Genomic DNA, 21727 nt, shown 5'->3' with positions numbered 1-21727 from the left:
ATAACGCATGCAATTAATAACTGGAATAACATAGTATTGTCTCTCGAACTTTCTCTGCTTTGAGCTCGGGCTGTCCTGTTGCCAGTATGTCTTGAAGGAGATTAGCTTTTGATGTTAGCATTTTTGATACACCAACCCCAACAGCCATTAGCCGTTTTCACACCGATATCTCGCCGACACGACATACAGACAGGATTTACTCTGATGGACAGTATAAGAGGAGGCTGCGGTTTATAACTGCGCGAGGTCTACTGTTCACAGAACTACTAGTATACTCTCTGATCTTGTTCAAAAGGAATCACAGAAAGAGGCCATACCACAATGCTGTGAACCAACTTCATGCCTCCTACCCTAATGACATAAGAAGTGAATTTGAAATGAATGTCTGCACTTCAAAATGTATGTATTTTTCTGAACAAAGCAGTCACCAACTGCTCTGCAGAAAGGATTTTCCGCTTTGAGTCGTCTGAAGAATATTAAGAGAACTACGGTACAGTTTTTTGTTTGAAAGACGTGATCTTGTCATCTCTTGTTATTCACTTCATCCTATACTATTAAACGAGCAACTTCTGTTCATATGTTTATATGTTTAGATGTTTATATGTTTGTATTTCACCGGATCTCGAAAACGGCTCTAACGATTCTCACGAGATTCAGAACATAATAGGTATATAATATAAAGATCCGATTGCACTAGGTCTCATCCCTGGGAAAACTCGCTGAAGGACATTAAAAGGATAATTATTATTCATCCTTGGAAAAACAGCTGATAATAATTATTTCGTCGTCTGTTGGTGATGGAAGTGAGTGAGCGAGTTCATGTGTGTGGGACTGTGTCAAAATTATGACTCAGCTGTTGAACTTTTGTAATCATTCAATCAGGTACTTAGTGTCGGTTGCAAAAAAGCCGGGTTATTTTCAATCCTGATTAATTCCAGTAGAACCATCTTTTTGAAATGGTCTTCTCTGATTTGGTTCACGTGAAGTGAAACAAGATTAAAATTTTACCGGCTTTTGTGCAACTGGGCCTTTGTGAGGGAAATTTTTGCATTCCTCTGGGAATTCATCTCAATCTACTGATATTAGATAGAACATTTCTGTATGAATGTATGAATGTTATTATAATTTCTTCTTTCGTAATAATTTTTTTATACTTTTGTACTCCAGTGCGAAGCTCGATCCCCGATATTTAGATGTAAGAGACATAGCTTTTCAAGCATTTGCTTTCACATTATAGCAATAAGGGGGCGCCAGTAGAACATTTGCCCAGGGCGCCATTTACCTCAGCCCGAGGCCTGACGTTCGTAATGGAAAGAAACATTGGAGAGTATAATGCTAATAATAATAATTTATTTGCCAAAACAACATTACATAAGAAATCTGAAAATAATTTCAGTTTTACAATCAAATCAAATCAACTAAGTTCAAATCAACATAAGACATCTAAAAATAATCTCAATTCTACAATACAATTAAATCAATGAATCATCTATTTGCCAAAATAACATTACATTTTACAATAGAACAAAATAGACTGCTATGTCGCAATTTGAATATTTAAAAGTGATTATCAACAAGCAGTTTGTAATGGAAAGAAACATTGAAGACTATAATAATAATTTATTTGCCAAAATAACATAACATAAGATATCTAAAAATAATATCAATTTTACAATACAACTAAAACAATTGAATAATTTATTTGCCAAAATAACATTACATAAGACTTCTAAAAATAATCTCAATTTTACAATACAATTTAATCAAATAAGTATTTTACTACAATAGAACAGAATAAATTTCACTTTTTGCCACTGAATTGAATTGAATGAATTGAATTGAATTGATTGAATTGAATTGAATTGATTGAATTGAATTGAATTGAATTGAATTTATTTATTCCCATAAAATAATACAATATATTATAGGATATAATACATGCACAGGGTATAGTAACTACAACAAATTCAAATTAAAATAAAATAACGCAATACATAATAGTGGGAATTATCCCTATTACTTTGATAAAACCATTATTACTATTACTAAATACTATTATTATTATAGATTATATATCTATCAATATTATATGGAAATGTATTATTACGGTGAATGTGCAGCATACCAATACCCTGATGATGAAATAGTAATTGCCCACATAGACTAAAAAAGTCTGTTTGTGGGTATGCCGGCAAGGAAAACCTAAGCGTCTGCTGCAAGTTCAAAATTAACTTTTACATTTGTGGAGAAAAATTAAAAGAAGTTATAATACTCTAACTTCGGTTTTACCACAGAGTACAATAAATATAAGGTCCTATTATATTTTCTTGGGCCAAAATAACATTACATTTTACAATAGAACAAAATAGACTGCTATGTCGCAATTTGAATATTTAAAAGTGATTATCAACAAGCAGTTTGTAATGGAAAGAAACATTGAAGACTATAATAATAATAATTTATTTGCTAAAATAACATAACATAAGATATCTAAAAATAATCTCAATTTTACAATACAATTGAAACAATTGAATAATTCATTTGCCAGAATAACATTACAAAAGATATCTCAGATATCTGAAAGTGACCTTAATTTAACAATACAATTTAATCAAATGAGTATTTTACTACAATAGAACAGAATAAATTTCACTTTTTTCCACTGAATTGAATTGGATTGAATTGAATTGAATTGAATTTATTTATTCCCATAAAATAATACAATATATTATAGGATATAATACATGCACAGGGTATAGTAACTACAACAAATTCAAATTAAAATAAAATAACGCAATACATAATAGTGGGAATTATTCTATTACTTTGATAAAACCATTATTACTATTACTAAATACTATTATTATTATAGATTATATATCTATCAATATTATACGGAAATGTATTATTACGGTGAATGTGCAGCATACCAATACCCTGATAATGAAATAGTAATTGCCCACATAGACTGAAAAAGTCTGTTTGTGGGTATGCCGGCAAGGAAAACCTAAGCGTCTGCTGCAAGTTCAAAATTAACTTTTACATTTGTGGAGACAAATAAAAAGAAGTTATAATACTCTAACTTCGGTTTTACCACAGAGTACAATAAATATAAGGTCCTATTATATTTTCTTGGGCTTTACATAATCGTATACTTGTTATAATAATGGTTATTAAACTTTAAGTAATAAGAAGTAGGCTAATATGTGCTGTTCAGTCCAGTGATTTATTTCCTTCAAGAGGATTTATGTGACATTTTTACTGATGAATTGGAAAGAAATTTTATTAGAAAGTAGATTACAGTGGTATGTGAACTAGTGTCTACAGGTAGTTTTCTTAAGTTTCCGTAGATAATTTTCTTCTACATGTAGATAGGTTGACATAAAATGATTTGACGTTGCTGGACGGGTAAGTCCTGAGTGCTGCCTGCCAACAGCAATGAGTGATAGTGATGTCAGGGCGTTTATGTTTGCTAATGATCTAGCAGTACAAGTCAAGTTTGAGAAATTATTTGACAACATGAATATCCTAACTTTTATCAATGCAACTATCGAAGACTGGACAGCTGCAAACTCTCTTTGTCTCAACAAAGACAAAACACATAGTTGTCAGAATTTGATTTAAGTGGCCGATGTAATATTAAACACTAGCAGGTAACCCGTGCTTCGCAAGGGTCTATTTTAAAACCTGACGTAATGAAATCTAGAAGAATTGAAAATAGGACTATAAGAATCATCGGTTGATTAAGAATATATAAACAGCATTTCAAGTAAATCAGTCCAGTAGTTCACACGTGATGATGCATCAAACATAATTTTCCTATCCACATATTATATTTATTTATCTTTATATATATATTTAGCTCATACTTTAGTTTTTTACCAAAAACTAATTTTGGAAGACAGCTATCAGTAGGTACCTAATCGGCGTTGGATTTAATCCCCCGTGAATGGCTTGTTAAAATTTTTTACGTCATTAATTTAATCGGCGTTATCGCTTGAAATTTCTTTTTTGTGCAACAAAAATGCATCGGTTAGCGCTAATCTCAATAATTAAAGTATAGCATTTTATCGCGATTAAACGTTAACCGACGTACGAGCAACTGGGGGAAAGTTTTTTCTAAACAGATGTTTTTGAGATAATTTCTTTGATGCAGCTGTTTCACATCCACCATATTATTATACAGATTTTGTGGAATTAAAATATTCATTAATTATCAAAACAAAACTATTATTATATTTATAATAAAAATATTTATCAATTATCAAAACAATAATCTATTATTGAGTTTAAGTGGTATCAGGTAGAAAGAAATAATAGAAACAGATCTTCCTTTTTCAATTTCGACCTTATGATTTGGTGATTTTTTATGAAATCGTATGTACCATTAATGGAATTTGAACATTTATTCTGAAGAATCTAGAAGGAAAATTGAAATTTGGGCTTCCAGGTGCAAAATTTGGAGATCCAAATCTTTCTCGTCTTTCCGGTATGCAATCCACAAGTTGACATGTTTTGATGTGAACAAACGAACAAACACAACCCTACTCTCTCTTATTATATAGATGTGAAGTTTCTGGGCATCACATTATACAAAATAATTCAAAGTGGGAAAAACATGTCAGCTTACTGTGTAGTCAGGTATCTAGAAGTATTTTTATACTTAGCAGATTTAGGCATATTGTAAGTCTTGATTCAGTCTCATTTGACATAATTATGGCATTGTTGCATGGGGAGAGATTCAAATGTGGAAAACTGTTTATATTACAAAATAGAACTATTAGAGTAATTTGTAATAAGGATAGTGAGACTCATTGTTTAAGAACCAAGAATCATGGCAATTACAGCACTGTATGCTTTTGAATGCTTGATGTACACAAAGAAAAATGTAAACCTTTTTCCAATCAATAGTAATGTTCACAGTCATTTTTCTAGACAGGCTACAGCACTCAGAATGACTCAGTGTAACTACCACGTTATGTTGAATAGTCTTGTTAAGTTTGGAAAAAGAATGTACAATAAGTTACCAGTTGAAATAAAAGAGCTTGAGATTAGACAGTTCAAAATTTGTGTGGAAAATATTTTAATTGACTGCTGTCCTTACAGTATGAATAATGTGATGTAATTTGTAATTTTTATGAACTATGATATATTGATGTTAAATTTGTTTTAATTGACTGCTAACCTTACAGTTTGAAATACTTAATAATGTGATGTGATTTTATGACCTGTGGTATATTGTTAATCTGTGATTGTTTGTATATTTTTTTGACGATGTCTTGCATTATTGTTTTTGATGTTCTGACAATAAACGGGTCTTGATCCTTGAAGGTAAGGTATGCTCTTCTGATCTCAAGATGTCGGAAATTTTCATTAAGGTGCAAGTTGGTTTTAACAACATACGATTGCCTAAGTGTCGTTACATCAAGGTCATCGAATAATAGTAAAAGTATATTATTTAAGAAGTATAATGTATATCATAACTTAGAATAACCAATCTATCATATTACTTGATATATAGTATCGATTCTCTGATCATAGTATGTTAGTCGATCATCCGTTTTATTATTTCATGAGGTCATCGATCATATTAGCAGCTTCTGAAAGTTCAAACGATTATGGTCACTTCCAATCAATCAAATAAGTTTTATTCATAAAATATACAAGTACATTGAATAGTTGTCAATTAACATGTATATGAAGAACGAAAGACATTAAAAGAGCAATACAGTCAATGCAAATTTACACAAAATCACCACTGAACAAATTCTTGTAAGGAGTACAAATACAATCCCACTATAGCGAGATCCACGTTTTAATGGCAGTGGAGAAAGATAGGAGAGCAACGTTGCCGATCCTCTGTCTTGTCAATGCCTTCTATAGACGGTAGCTGATACAGGTTTATTGATGGAATATCAACTGTTCATTCTCGTTTAAAATAATCAAGTATATTTTTTTTAAGCAAGACATTATATTTTTCAATAATTTCATAATGAATTTTCATAATAAGATGAAATATTTTGTTAATTTATCATCAATTCTACATTGTTGAAAGAAGATCTGGCAACAGATCAAAGCGAGAAAGAGATAACGCTATCTGCTTTGTTGAATGAGAGACAAGGATAGCAATACCATTATAACGTGGACCTCATAATACATACTCTTCCAGATCAGCTTTACAACTTTTTTCATCTAGTGTGGATTTTGAATTACTGGGCAACATATTAAAATACTAGCAGGTAACCCGTGCTACGCAAGGGTCTGATTGAAAACTTGACTAACTGGAACTTTGAAGAATTTGAAATAGGCCTATAACCATCCTCGGCTGCCTCCTGTGGGTTGGGGGAGCTCTGAGTCGATCATCGTACTCAAGAATGTGTTGAAAACCAGAATTCCCCACAGTATCCATGCTTGTTGTAGGAGGCAGCTAAAATGGACCTCAAGGCATCCACGGGATCTGCCCCATCAGGGCAGTTTCGGAAAGGCAAAAAAACCACAAGAGACCATAGATGGGTGAACTCCAGGCACAAATGTAGGTCAAGAGGCTAAGTCGAGGGTGGCCGAGCGCCAGGCGCCCCAGAGGCAGTTTGGCGTCCCCTCTCACAGCGGAAGGACCTACAAAGACACCAGGAGTGCAACTCACGTAGGTCACGAGTTTGTAGGTGGAGAGACCAAAACTCACCACTGCTCAGAGAAGGGCGGCCATTTAGGCAAAACTTCTTGGGAGAGGTGAGGCTTCTGACCCTGCAAAGTTTTGGAGGGCAAAAAGAAAAAACCCAAGAGACCAGAGATGGGTGGAACTCCAGGCACAAATGTGGGTCAAGAGGCTATAAGTCGAGGGTGGCCGGGCGCCCTAGAGGCAATTTGACTTCCCCTCTCTCAGCGGAAGGACTTACAAAAAGGCCAGGAGTGGAACTCACCTAGGTTTACGAGTTTGTGGGTGGAGAGGCCGAAACTCACCACTGCTCGAAGAAGGGCGGCCATTCAGGCAAAACCTCTTGGGAGAGGTGAGGCTTTTGATGACCCTGCAGAGTTTTGAAGGGGCAAAATCAACCCCAAGAGATCAGAGATGGATGAAACTCCAAGCACAAATGTGGGTCAAGGGGCTGAGTCAAGGGTGGCCGGGCGCCCTAGAGGCAGCTTGGCCACCCTTTCCTCACCGGTAGGACCTTCAAAGAAGGTCAGGTGTGGAACTCACTTAAGTGACTGCCAGGCATTTCACACTGGATTGCAACAAGCAACCGGGTGATGAATGGGATGTCAGTATAGGGAAAAACTCCTGGTTCTTGTAAAGAACACAGGTATTGGTTTGCCTAACTAACATACTACTTGGGAACACAATAAGCTCTGGTTGACGTGTGGGGCTCTTTGAACCTTTGGATCCTTGAATTCGTCCCTTCAAAACAATAATTCTCGGTTAGTTAAGAGCCTATATGAAAAATTCAAGTCAAGTAATTCAGACGTGATGATGCGTCAAACATAATTTTCCTATCCCGTACGTCTATAAGCCAGTTCTTCCCTTCATCCTATACTAGTATTAAACGAGCAACATCTGTTTTTATGCTTATATGTTTATATGTTTAGATGTTTAGATGTTTAGATGTTTAGATGTTTAGATGTTTAGATGTTTAGATGTTTAGATGTTTAGATGTTTAGATGTTTAGATGTTTAGATGTTTAGATGTTTAGATGTTTAGATGTTTAGATGTTTAGATGTTTAGATGTTTAGATGTTTAGATGTTTGGATGCTCAGATGTTTGGATGCTCAGATGTTTAGTTGTTTGTATTTCACAGGATCCGGAAACTGCTCTAAAGATTCTCACGAACTTCAGAACATAGTAGGTTTAGGCTATAATATGAAGATTCGATTGAAATAGGTCTCATCCCTTGGAAAACTCGCTGAAGGACGTTAAAATGATAATTATTAATCATCCTTGGAAAAACAGCTGATAATAATTATTTTGTCGTCTGTTGGTGATGGAAGTGAGTGAGCGAGTTCATGGACTGTGTGGTGAGCGAGTTCATGGAGCGAGTTGGTGGACTGTGTCAAAATTATGACTCAGCTGTTAAACTTTTGTAATCATTCAATCAGGTAGCCTACTTAGTGCCGGTTGCAAAAAAGCCGGGTTATTTTCAATCCTGATGAACTCCAGTAGATCCTTTTTTTGAAATGGTCTTTAAAATCTAACCGGCTTTTGTGCAACTGGGCCTTTGTGAGGGAAATTTTTGCCTCCCCTTTGGGAATTAATCTCAATTTACTGTGATTAGATAGAACATTTCTGTTTCAGTGTTATTCTAATTTCTTCTTTCGTAATACATTTTTTATGCTTTTGTACTCCAGAGCGAAGCTCGGTCCCCAATATTTATACTATTATAGATTATAGATTTATCTCCATGTAAATTGTCTTTATTCAAATAATTCCTTTGTACAATTTTTCCTGGTCGTGTATTGTAAGCTTGTACGGTATGCACTTTCTTAGCAATATTGGCAGTTATATTAATCAAGTTGTCAATTAATCAACTATTTTATTCAAAGATGTATGTATTTACGTTATTCTTCCTCTCCCTATAATTCTTATGATGTACTTATTGTAAGAATAAGAATCAATAATGAAGAATGAAGCTTCAAAGGCAGTCTAAAAAGTTATCTTCTTTCTCACCTTGTAGTCCGTAATATTCGTTGGCATGAAATTGGAGGACTGTGCTTCCTTCTAATTTGAACTTTTTGTTCAAATCACTTCCCAAAACACTAGATTTTCCAGGAAAGGCATTTTGTAAAGCTTTCAAAGTGGTACTGGAAATTGCAAAAAATGTAGACTTTATTGAAAGTGAATATCATTATTATAGCTTCAACTGAGTGTTTATAAATATTGATATCAGGGTTTTAACTCTATATTGATGTCCACTCTATAGAAGTCCAAACCAAACTGGAATAATAAAATACAAAATAGAATATTTTTTACATAATTATCATTAGTCCAGTCACTATATACATTGGTACATGCAATTTATATTGTAGTTATGATTTTTTGATATATTATTTGTGTACATAAGAAAAGTTCAGAACCAATTTCTTCATGGAAAATTTCCTTGTGCTAGATACAGGGTTGCCCAAAAACCTCGTATTTTCAGCTCATTTTCGAGTTTTCAGCTATTTCTGCCAAATCTCGTAATCGGACAAAAAAATTTGCTCCCCCCCTTTTTTTAGATTATTCAATTCTGAATAGAATGAAATCATATTCCAATACACAAAAAATCGCCAATTTCTATATTCAAAGCTGCTTGTATTGTGAAATACTTCTGATAAAATTTCCAGATCAGGTGAGGATGTGAAAATTGTCCCCCTCTACCCATTCCAATGAATAATACTTTCGACTCCAATACAATTCGAAAGTTACAAGAGATTTTAAAAATACCGATTTCAGTTTTTACATTTTTTCGTTGATCAAGAGTTTCTGAAAAGAGTCTGATACATCATAGAAACTCACGATTGATTCCAAATAATGGTAGTTAAATTCATCCTCTACGAGCTCAGCTGCCTAAAATCCATTTTGGATCACTCTGGCATAATCATAGAACTGCCAAAACTGTTGATATCAGAAAAATATCTAGAATTTCCGGATTTTTTTCAACAATCGAATCTCACTTCACAAACATATTTTCTCATAAATCGTTTATGCAGATGGAAGGAAAAATGCTATTGCACATTTCAAGTTCAAGTAATGATTTTTATAATAAGGGGTTACAGAGATACAGAGCTTTGAATATAGAAATCGGCCATTTTTTGTGTATTGGAATATGGGCTCAAGTACACTCAACAATAAATTTTTCATTTTTCGACCGAATTTGACTTACGATGCATGATTTTGGACCGCCTTGACGAGCCGAGAAGAATGAAGTGTAGTGCGATGAAATCTGAGCATTGTGTCAAAAGTTATAAGTGTTTGAAATTTTGATCTTTGAGGTGTCCTTAAGCGTGCCTCTCCACTAGGAAATACTAAAATGAAGTGAATCTAGCGGGTGATTATCATAGAGCATGAACTTATGTCATTGTGCGAAATATCACTGTGAGAACAATGTAGTTGGTGATGATGGTTGAAGCTGAAAATTAGGTGTTTTTCACAATACAAGGAGCATTGTTGTCAGGTGTACCTGGAAATATATTTGAGATAGAGCGCTCTCCCTGATCTCTGATTGTAGAGCACAAAAATACGCCCAGAGGGATTTTGAATCATACATGTAGATGTTAACAATCGGAAGATATTGTTGAACAAAAACTAAAATTCATCAAAATTGATTTTTCCTTCAATTTTCACTCATTTTTGAAAAATCATAACTGAGTACTCATTGGAGATAGAGAGTTCTGAACGATCCCATTTTATTCAGAATTTTATGATATGAAAAAAAGGTAGAAGCGGATTTTTCTGTCTGATTACGAGATTTGGCAGAAATAGCTGAAAACTCGAAAATGAGCCGATAAAACAATGTTTTTGGGCCGAAAAATCAGAACTACAAAATAAATTGCAAGTACACCCCCTTTTTTATGTCTATATTAACTGCACTACATGGTCTTGGTGAATATGACTATCATGATCCTGGAACTGATTATGATTATCATGATCCTAGTGATGATTATGATAATTATGATCATTGAGTTATAATATCATGATCCTAGTGATGATTTTGATAATTATGGTCTTGATGATAAATATGATTATCATGTCCCTGGTGTTATTATTATCATGATCATGATCCTGGTGATGATTATGATTATCATGATCTGGGTGATGATTATGATCATTATGGTCTAGCTAATGATTAAAATTATTATGATTATGGTTATGATTATTATAAGGATGCTCTTGGTGATGATTTTGATTATCATGATCCTGATGATGATTATGATTATGATGGTCTAGCTAATGATTATAATTATTATGATCCTGGTGAAGTTATGATTATCATGGTCTGGTTAATGAATATAATTATTATGATCGTGGTGATGATTATGATTATGTTTGTCCAGTTAATGATTATAATTATTATGATCGTGGTTATAATTATGATTATGTTGGTCTAGCTAATGATTGTAATTATCATGATCTTGGTGATGATTATGATTATTATGGTCTAGCTAATGATTATAATTATTATGATCTAACTAATGATTATAGTAATTATGGTCATCACCTATAATTATTATGGATGAGCAAATGATTTTAATTATTATAATCCTGGTGATGATTATGAATATGTTGGTCTAGCTAATGATTGTAATTATTATGATCTTGGTGATGATTATGATTATCATGGCCTAGCCAATGATTATAACTATTATGATCATGGTGATGATTATGATTATTATAGTCCAGCTAATGATTATAGTAATTATGGTCATCACCTATAATTATTATTATGATTCAGCTAATGATTCTAATTATTATGATCCTGGTGAGGATTATGATTATTATGGTCTAGCTAATGATTTTAATTATTATAATCATGGTGATGATTATGATTATTATGGTCTAGCCAATGATTATAACTATTATGATCATGTAGATGATTATGATTATTATAGTCCAGCTAATGATTATAGTAATTATGGTCATCACCTATAATTATTATGATTCAGCCAATGATTTTAATTATTATGATCCTGGTGATGATTATGATCGTTATGGTCTAGCCAATGATTATAATTATTATTATTGTGGTGATGATTATGATTTTTATGGTCTAGCTAATGATTTTAATTATTATCATCCTGGTGATGATTATGATTATTATGGTTTAGCTAATGATTATAATTATTTTGGTTGTGGTGATGATTATGATTATTATGGTCTAGCTAATGAATATAGTAATTATGGTCATCACCTATAATTATTATGGATGAGCAAATGATTCTAATTATTATGATCCTGGTGATGATTATGAATATGTTGGTCCAGCTAATGATTGTAATTGTTACGATCTTGGTAATGATTATGAGTATCATGGTTTAGCTAATGATTATAACTATTATGATCATGGTGATGATTATGATTATTATAGTCCAGCTAATGATTATAGTAATTATGGTCATCACCTATAATTATTATGATTCAGCCAATGATTTTAATTATTATGATCCTGGTGATGATTATGATCGTTATGGTCCAGCTAATGATTGTAATTATTATGATCCTGGTGATGATTATGATTGTGATGGTCTAGCTAATGATTATAATTATTATGATTGTGATGATGATTATGATTATTATGGTCTAGCTAATGATTGTAATTATTATGATCCTGGTGATGATTATTATTATTATTATGGTCTAGCTAATGATTTTAATTACTATGATCCTAGTGATGATTATGATTATTATGGTCTAGCTAATGATTATAACCATTATGATCGTGGTGATGATTATGATTATCATGGTCTAGCTAATGATTATAACTATTATGATCGTGGTTTTGATTATGATTAAGTTGGTCTAGCTAATGATTATAATTATTATGATTGTGGTGATGATTATGATTATTATGGTCCAGCTAATGATCATGGTAATTATGATCATCACCTATAATTATTATGGTTCAGCTAATGATTTTAATTATTGTGATCCTGGTGATATTATAACTATAATGATCTGGTGATGATTATTATTATCATGATCTCAGTGATGGTTATGATTATGATTATGACTATGTTGGTGATGATATTATAAATGTGTAATTATATTATATTTTCGAGATATTACATTTGCTGGCCTCTGCTCCTGAGGTATTCAATGAACTGGTTTTTATATAATTTCCCCCCCTTACTTCTGACCAGGTTGGTAATTCCTTCTCTGGCGTTTCCTGGAAAATACCAAGGATGTTAAATATTATTATCATGGAATATTCTAGAGGGCCGGTTTCCAAGCTCGAGATTTAGCTGAGTTCTAGACTTTAAACAGCTGGAGTCAGAAAATTGGCTTTTCAGAACAGGACATAGTTGCAGTTTTCATGATATCTTTATTTTCTCATTTCTACAATTGGAAACGTTTTACCATGACGAAATGAAACATTTCTAAATTATCCAAAACAGCTGGAACTCGACACTATTTTCTCTTTATTCATTCACTTTCCTTGCCCTACTACCATAGGTAAAGGAAGTATTGCTTTCCAAAAAAAAATTAAGTTACCCAAATTTCTATACGTTTCAAGGTCTCCTGAGTCCAAAAAACCGGTTGTTGGTGTGTGTGTGTGTGTGTGTGGTGTGTGTGTGTGTGTGTGTGTGTGTGTGTGTGTGTGTGTGTGTGTGTGTGTGTGTGTGTGTGTGTGTGTGTGTGTGTGTGTGTGTGTGTGTGTGTGGTGTGTGTGTGTGTGTGTGTGTGTGTGTGTGTGTGTGTGTGTGTGTGTGTGTGTGTGTGTGTGTGTGTGTGTGTGTGTGTGTGTGTGTGTGTGGTGTGTGTGTGTGGTGTGTGTGTGTGTGTGTGTGTTGTGTGTGTGTGTGTGTGTGTGTGTGTGTGTGTGTGTGTGTGGTGTGTGTGTGTGGTGTGTGTGTGTGTGTGTGTTGTGTGTGTGTGTGTGTGTGTGTGTGGTGTGGTGTGTGTGTGGTGTGGTGTGTGTGTGTGTATGTGTGTGTGTGTGTGTGTGTGTGTGTGTGTGTGTGTGTGTGTGTGTGTGTGTGTGTGTGTGTGTGTGTGTGTGTGTGTGTGTGTGTGTGTGTGTGTGTGTGTGTGTGTGTGTGTGTGTGTGTGTGTGTGTGTGTGTGTGTGTGTGTGTGTGTGTGTGTGTGTGTGTGTGTGCTATAAAAGTAGATATAAAATGGGGAGTCTGGCACACAAGTGTGCCAGACTCCCCCTTTACCTCAAGGTCATCCAGGTCAACCACCCCTAACCTCAAGGTCATCCAGGTCAACCACCCCCAACCTCAAGGTCATCCAGGTCAACCACCCTCACCTCAAGGTCATCCAGGTCAACCACCCTAACCTCAAGGTCATCCAGGTCAACCACCCTAACCTTAAGGTCATCCAGGTCAACCACTCTAACCTCAAGGTCATCCAGGTCAACCACCCTAACCTCAAGGTCATCCAGGTTAACCACCCTATCCTCAAGGTCATCTAGGTCAACCACCCTAACCTCAAGGTCATCCAGGTCAACCACCCCAACCTCAAGGTCATCCAGGTCAACCACCCTAACCTCATGGTCATCCAAAAAAAAAAAAAAAAAAAGTACCAGTGCATTTTATAGTTCTATATATCTTTATATTATATTCATGATTCAACAATTAAGTTCAAAAGAGTAGAATTTTGAAGTAGATGGTTTGAGACTGATAATTAAATTCTAAAATGACTTAAATTCGAAAATGACAAGTTTAATTATGAATTAGGTTCCAATACATAGAGTAAATGACATAGTCAAAAATGACTAGTGTAATTATGAATTAGGTTCCAATTCATACAAGTTATGAGATTAATTATGAATTAGGTTCTTCGAGTTGGTGGTTGTAATCCATCCTAACCTAAAAAACATATAATCACAAAGTAGATCCTAGACCCCCATTCACATTCCCCCATACAGCTCCGGACCATCATCCCTAGAACATAAACACCTATGAACCTCCATCCCCGACCCACGATCCTAGATACCAATTCACCACCTCCATCCCCCACATCTGTTGATAGTGATATATATATATATATATAGAGTTGAATACTGCATACCATACTAATACAATATTGTTCTGCATTGTTCCAGATGAGCAAACTCCAAACTACACCATCTTCAGTATCATCAATCTTCCAGACATCATCAACCAAGCGTGCATGACTCTACTGGATGAGGAGTCGAAATTTGAAGGAAATTCTAGTGGATGGAGTTTGCTATCATCGATGGATTGCTCATCATATAGGTAAAAAATCACCTTACTTTACTTTCGGCAATGCAATTTCAGCGACCCCCACTCCTCCCCCTATCATGTGACCTTGGCTCCACCCATCACTGCTCTTAGCCTGGATGACGTCACATTGGATTACAACCTTCTCTGCTCACATTGCACAACATTATGCAACAGTTTTCTAGTTATCTTTGCACATGCGCAGTATCCTTCTCCTTAGCTGTATCCCTATAAATACTCCAGAATAATTGACATTCGCTCAGTTTGATAGTAGCAGCGAAGCAGTGAACATGGCTTCTTCCAAAGTGTTTAGTGTTTCTCAGCTCTGTGGTAATAAAATAAAGCCTACCAATGAGCGGTTTGGTTTGTGGATGCTGACAGAAAATCTATGCAATGACAACCTTATTACAGACATTGGGAAAATTGATTACACTGCTGGAGAAGAACTGTTGGTGCAGGATGAATCAAATCTTGTGCCTATAACAGAACCTTTTTGTGACAATATTATGCTGGTAAAGGTTTGTGGTTTGGAGGACTGCCAAGAACTGGATAAAAGACGGTTTATTCTAAAGAAGGAGATGTGTGGATCATTGAACTTGTACTTGAGAGGAAAATTCTCCAAAATGGTGTCAGCTAAGCATGGAGTTAAAGCAAAGTTGCCATACTTATTGGACAGTGGAAGCGATATGTCAAAGAAGATTCTTCAACTGCTTGGGGAGGACAACTATAGAGAAGTGCAGCAGAAGTACTACAATCCAGTGGGTATACCCATACAAAGTAGAGCTTGCCGATGTCCCCATTGCTACATTAATGGAGGAGTTACCAACAATATTGGAGCAGCTTAGGAAGGAACATTTCTATCTTCTGGACTTGGACATAACACAGGACTTTGCTGGAATATTTAACAAGAGTGGAATGTGTGATTTTCTAACTACAAATCATTGTTTTTGTTTCCAAGGAGGATATAAAGAAGACTATAATGTAATTGTGAATAATGATGGAACTGTTGGAATTGATTGCTTGACTTGAGTTAATAATAATGTGAGAGTAAAAATTTATAATAAGTTTGTTTGTCAAATGACAAGCCCTGGTGTAAATAAGCAGCTAGGTAACCATATTGTAGACTTTATTGCCCTGTCCAGATACAAGATTACGGGGAACCTTTACCTCTGACTTGGCTAAAATGCATGGTATTACTCGTTTGGAAGCAACAATTTATAACTACAGCATTCGAAATAACTATAGCTCTAATCAATTTGACCCTATTCAAGATTGCTTGTCACTCTTAAATGACAGTAAGAATTATTTCCAAAATGCTCCTATATTTTCTGTATCCTTAGCTAAAATGTGGACTAAACTGACAAACAATTTAAAGAATAGCTGTTGTTTGGTTTTTAACAATCTCTTACAATATGTCTACTGGGGAAATAGCAATACCAAGAAATTGACTGGAGTACAATTAAATCTGCCTACCAATCCACAACAACGAAATAGAATAATATCCTATGTAATCTCTGCATTTAGCTTTAATCTACTACCCATTAATTATGTGGAAATTTTTGAGGATACAGACAACAAGGACAATATTAGTTTTATACAAAAGTGTTATATTAAGAGTGGTGAGACTTATTTCTCCAAGTCAACCACAGTTTTCTCTACAATATCCAAAGTGTTTAACCTAGAGGAGCTGGGTCTTGTAAAAACGAGTAATGTAACACCACAAGTTTTGAGAAAAAGAACAAATGTTAACTCTAAGCTTGCACCTTTTCCTGTTAAGGAGATAGAACCTCTTTCTCCAAATCACAATACTATCTACCAGAAAAGCGTAAGCTAGAGTTGGATGAGATTAATCTCAAACGTAGAAAGGTAGAGTTTTTAGAGGCTACAGAGAGCATAAAGAAGCAGCACAAACAACTTATAGAATTTGAGAAGGAGATAGAGAGTTCAAGAGAGCAACTTGAACCATATTTTTATTCACATTGGCGGAATGGAAAGGAATGGAAACTAGTTAAACCTTCGACTTTCTTAATTCCAGAATTTGAAGAAGTTGAAGATAATAGCTGCAATTCATCACCACCACCATCAATCACCATGAATGAAGGAGATACATCACCAGAAAAATTCATTCAACCAGACCAGCTTAAAACTCTGGCAGAGCAAATACTATATAATGCATGGAAGGAAGCTGACAATAGGATGCGAGTAGCAGAAAGTAAAAACAACATGTTTGAAAAAAAACTGGAAGAACTTCAAATGAAGCTGTGTCAGTTAGAGAGCGCTAATTTCAACTCGGCCCCTGCAGCTTCCAACAATTTGAAAGTTGTAGAGAGTAGTAAGTCGGATCAACAACAATCAACAACAATTAAGAAAAATCAACCAAAAGGTGGAAAATCTTATAATGTTAAAAATGCATCACGTAGTACTGGTTACTGTACAGATGAGGAGGAACTTGCCAAGGAGACGGAGTGGGTGAGAGTGAAAAATGGGAGATCTAAGAAGAGGAAGCTGAATACTTCACTTTCGCCTCCATCACAAGGAAAATCACCTCCACTCTATTCAAGAAATAAGCGAAATGCTTCTTCAAATGAAGAGAATAAATCGAAAGATGACACTGGACATGAACAGTTTTCCACCAACAATCAACAGTCAAATAAAATTTTGAAACCACCACCCATCATATTATACAATATTCAAAATTATCAAGTTATCTATAAGATTCTAAATAAAAAAATGGAGAAAAATTCTTACAAGGTGACTTTACTGAATAATGATAGTCTAAAACTCAATGTTAACACAGAAGAGAATTACAGATTAGCTACGGCAGTGCTGAACAAAAAAAATATGAATTGGTCTTCGTTTGAAAACAAACAAACTAGACCTATTAGAGTAATTGTTAAGAAATTGCATAGCACTTGCGATCCAGGTGATATAAAGGAAGAACTTCAAGAGAAAGGATTTAAAATTCTGGATGTTGTAAACATACTGCAGTGGAAGACTAAAGAACCACTTCCAATTTTCATGCTCACTTTTGATAATTCAGAGATATAAATAAAATTTATGAAATCCATGCAATCATGGGCATGAAAATGAGGTTGTGCCAATTAAGAAGCCGAAATTCCTACCCCAATGCAAAAATTGCCAAGCCTGGGGGCATACTAAAAAATATTGTAGGAAAGATCCCAGGTGTGTGAAATGTGCCGGTCCCCACCTTACCACCAGCTGTACAAAGCCAAAAGAAGAAAAAGCAAAGTGCTACAATTGTGGAATGGAACATCCAGCTAATTATAGAGGGTGTCTAGTGGCACAAGAACTGCAAGCACTTCGGAATAAGAAGAAACAACCAAAAACCAATGAGGGAAATAAAACTACTGTGCCTCAAAGGGTATTAAGAGATGCTCGAGTTATTGAGAATCAGTCTTATTCGGATAGAGTAAAACAAGTCCAGTTAACAAAATGAATGAGAAAACCCAACTTATATCGCAGAGCTTAGGTGAAGATTTAGGATTGAATATAGCCTCTCAACTCCAATTAATTCTTGAAAAGCTAGTTAGGCAGGAGCAATTCAATAAAACAATTCTTTCTAGACTAGAAAAACTAGAAAATACTACAGTGAAAGAAAGCACTTACAAGAAATATGGAAGGTAGATTTAGAATAATGACATGGAACGCCAACGGTCTATTACAGCATAAAGATGATCTATTGGCAATTCTAATTGAACAAAAAATTGATGTTTGCCTAATTTCAGAAACACATTTCACAAAGCAATCATATCTGAAATGAGAGGTTACAAAATATATCATGCAGTACATCCCCAGAACAGTGCTCGTGGAGGAAGTGCGGTGATGGTTAAAGAAGAATTAATTCATCATGAGTATAAGAAAATAGAATTGCAAGAGTTCCAGTCGATTTCCGTAAAAGTGAAACTTACATGCCATTCAAGTGGAATGATAACGATCGCAGCTGTCTACTGCCCTCCTCGATTCAGCTTAAAGAAACCAGATTACTGTGATTTTTTAAGAAATTTCACAGGAAAATTCATCATCGGTGGAGACTTCAACTCGAAGAATACTAGATGGGGCTCGAGACTAACCACAACCAAAGGGAAGGAATTACAACTGGCCGTTGATGAATACAACTGCGAAGTACATTCGACAAGGAAGCCAACTTACTGGCCAACAGATAGAGCTAAGATCCCAGACCTGCTAGACTTCTTCATCACAAAGTACATATCACCCAACACTATAGAGGTTGAGGAAGAATTTGATCTTAACTCCGATCATTCACCAATTGTCCTTAAAATCCATAGCTCTGCTGTGAAAAAACCCGGAGCACCACAACTAATAAATAAATATACAGACATAGAATCATTAAAGCACATGATAGAAGATAAAATTGATTTAGACACATCTCTACAAACGACTGAAGAGCTGGAAAATGAAGTACAAGAGTTTGTAACGAGCATTCAACAATCTGCATGGGAAAACACTCCCCCACTTCAGAGTAAAATTAAAGGTAATTGCTACCCCCAAGTAGTAAGAGAGCTGATAGCAGAAAGAAGAAGAACTAGAAGAATCTGGCAAACGACAAGAGATCCAAGAAGTAAAATAGAACTGAATAGAATTACACAGAACTTGAGAGGAGCAATACATGAAATAAAACAGCAAGAGATTAACACTTACCTGGAGGAACTAAGTAATGAGGCCAGTACCAACTACTCACTGTGGAGAGCGACAAAGAAAATAAAGAGACCAGTGGAACAAGTGGCACCAATAAGAAAAGAAGATGGAACATGGGCTCACAGCAGTAAGGAAAAAGTGGTTTTGTTTGCAAACCATCTTGAGAAAACATTTACTCCTCATGATGATAGAGTGCTCAATGATGGAATAAATGTAATCATACAGCCAATACTTTTGGATAATATCCCTCCAACATCGCCAAGAGAAGTTAAAAAAGAAATAAATAATATGGCAAAGAAGAAAACACCCGGATATGACCTCATAACAGGAGAAATACTTCAACATCTTCCTAGAAAAGCAATTGTGAAGCTTTCCGTTTAAAGTACGTGCCAAGTTTATGGAAAGTAGCCGAAGTAATAATGCTACCTAAGCCCGGAAAGTCACTAAATGAAGTAACCTCTTATAGACCAATATCACTCTTACCGGTACTATCAAAACTTTTTGAAAGATTACTGTTGGCAAGATTAAAACCAATTCTACAGGATAAACAACTTATACCTTCTCACCAGTTTGGATTCCGTAGTAAACATTCAACAATGATCAAGTACACAGAATAACAGATGTAATAGAAAGATGCCTTGAGGAGAAAAAGGTATGTTCTACTGTCTTCTTGGATATTGCCCAAGCTTTCGACAAGGTTTGGCATGAAGGCTTGTGCCATAAATTAGAACAAGTCCACCCGCAGCATATAGCAATTATTGAAGTCCTACCTGGACGAGAGATTTCAGAGTGAAGCTGGATGATGAATATTCTACACTTAGGCAAATTAAAGCTGGTGTACCCCAAGGAAGTGTGCTAGGGCCAGTTTCGTATACACTGTACACTAGTGACATTCCAAAGCCAGCAGGAGTCACTATAGCTACATTTGCAGATGATACTGCTATTCTCTCAGTCGCAGAAGATATTGAGGAATCTACAGAAAAGTTACAATGAAGTAAACACATGGACAAATCATTGGCTAATTAAACTAAATTATACCAGTAGAGGGAAGTAGTGGTGTTTTGAGAGAGCTGCCTATCCAATAGAAATCGAGGGGTGTGGCCTCCCCCTCCACCCCCCCTGCCCCAGTCGGCCATTTTGGCCCCACCCCCAGCCAACAGGAATCAAGGGGCGTGGCCACGCCCCCCAGTCCGCCATTTTGGCCCCGCCCCTGCTTCCTATTGGATGGGGGCGTGGCCAAAATGGTGGTCCCCTTCCCCCTCCACCCCCCTTCCCTAGTGTCGGCCATTTTGTCCCCACCAAAGTCCCCGCCCCAACCAATAGGAAGAGGTTCCCCAGGAAGTGTCAGCCATCTTTGTTGTAGCAGGTGTTCTGTCAAAAACATCTGCCCCAGTCATCCCCCACCAAAGTCCCCGCCCCAACCAATAGGAAGAGGTTCCCTACCAGGAAGTGCCCCCGACGGCCATCTTTGTTGTAGCAGGTGTTTGCAACTGTCAAAAACATCTGCCCCAGTCACACCTGCTTCAAGTGGTGCCAATTAGCATATTAAAAATATCCCCACATTTAAAATCTTTAAAATCACAGATATCTAAACTCTCAAACTACACTACTAATCTATTTCCCAGTCATATTTTTTCTTTTTTTTCCTGCATCACTTGGTCGCCTATCACTGAACATTCTTTTCAAAAACAACTCTTGCACCTGATCAAATTCAAATTATGTTGTACAGCTCACTCATGTCAAAGAGTACCTCTTTTTTACATATTGTGCAATCAAATAGTATGAAAAGTTGAACAACTGTTCATTTAAATATTTCTGAAAATCTTCACCTTCATAATCATCTACATAATGTCATCTTTTAGCTTTTGGTGAGAAGCTAAATTTTTTTCATCAAGTTTCTTTTGCACCTCAGCAAACATAATATTGAATTGATTCTAGATCAACTACTTTCAAATTATAATCTTGCCTGTTAATAAGTTAAGTTATTTTGTGCAAGTAGATTGTCTTTTAATTCTTTCAATTTAGTTTCTAGCAAATCTGTATCAACATGTTTTAAACTATTGTTTTTACTTTGTGTTCATATAGGTAAGAATCACCTTGCTATGCTTTTGGCGATGCAATTTCAGCGACCCCCACTCCTCCTCCCCCTATCACGTGACCTTGGTACCACCCAT

The 21727-nt window shown here is 35.4% G+C and overlaps 1 protein-coding gene across 1 annotated transcript in view; it reads right to left on the bottom strand.

The window, feature by feature from the left end:
- Positions 1 to 1328: 1328 nt before the first annotated feature.
- LOC111049128 overlaps positions 1329 to 21727 on the bottom strand; it is an 81497-nt gene continuing 61098 nt past the window's right edge. The window contains exons 5-7 of the mRNA XM_039425485.1: positions 12755 to 12854; positions 8660 to 8793; positions 1329 to 5600 (exon numbers count right to left, since the gene is read on the bottom strand). Of these exons, the coding sequence (XP_039281419.1) occupies positions 5566 to 5600; positions 8660 to 8793; positions 12755 to 12854 (269 nt within the window). The 3' untranslated portion in view covers positions 1329 to 5565. The remainder of the gene's footprint in view (positions 5601 to 8659; positions 8794 to 12754; positions 12855 to 21727) is intronic.

The sequence above is a fragment of the Nilaparvata lugens genome, chromosome 4, assembly GCF_014356525.2.
Source record: "Nilaparvata lugens isolate BPH chromosome 4, ASM1435652v1, whole genome shotgun sequence".
NCBI lineage: Eukaryota > Metazoa > Arthropoda > Insecta > Hemiptera > Delphacidae > Nilaparvata > Nilaparvata lugens.
The sequence above is the reverse complement of the archived record's forward strand: the minus strand, read 5'-3'. Positions and strand labels throughout refer to the sequence as shown.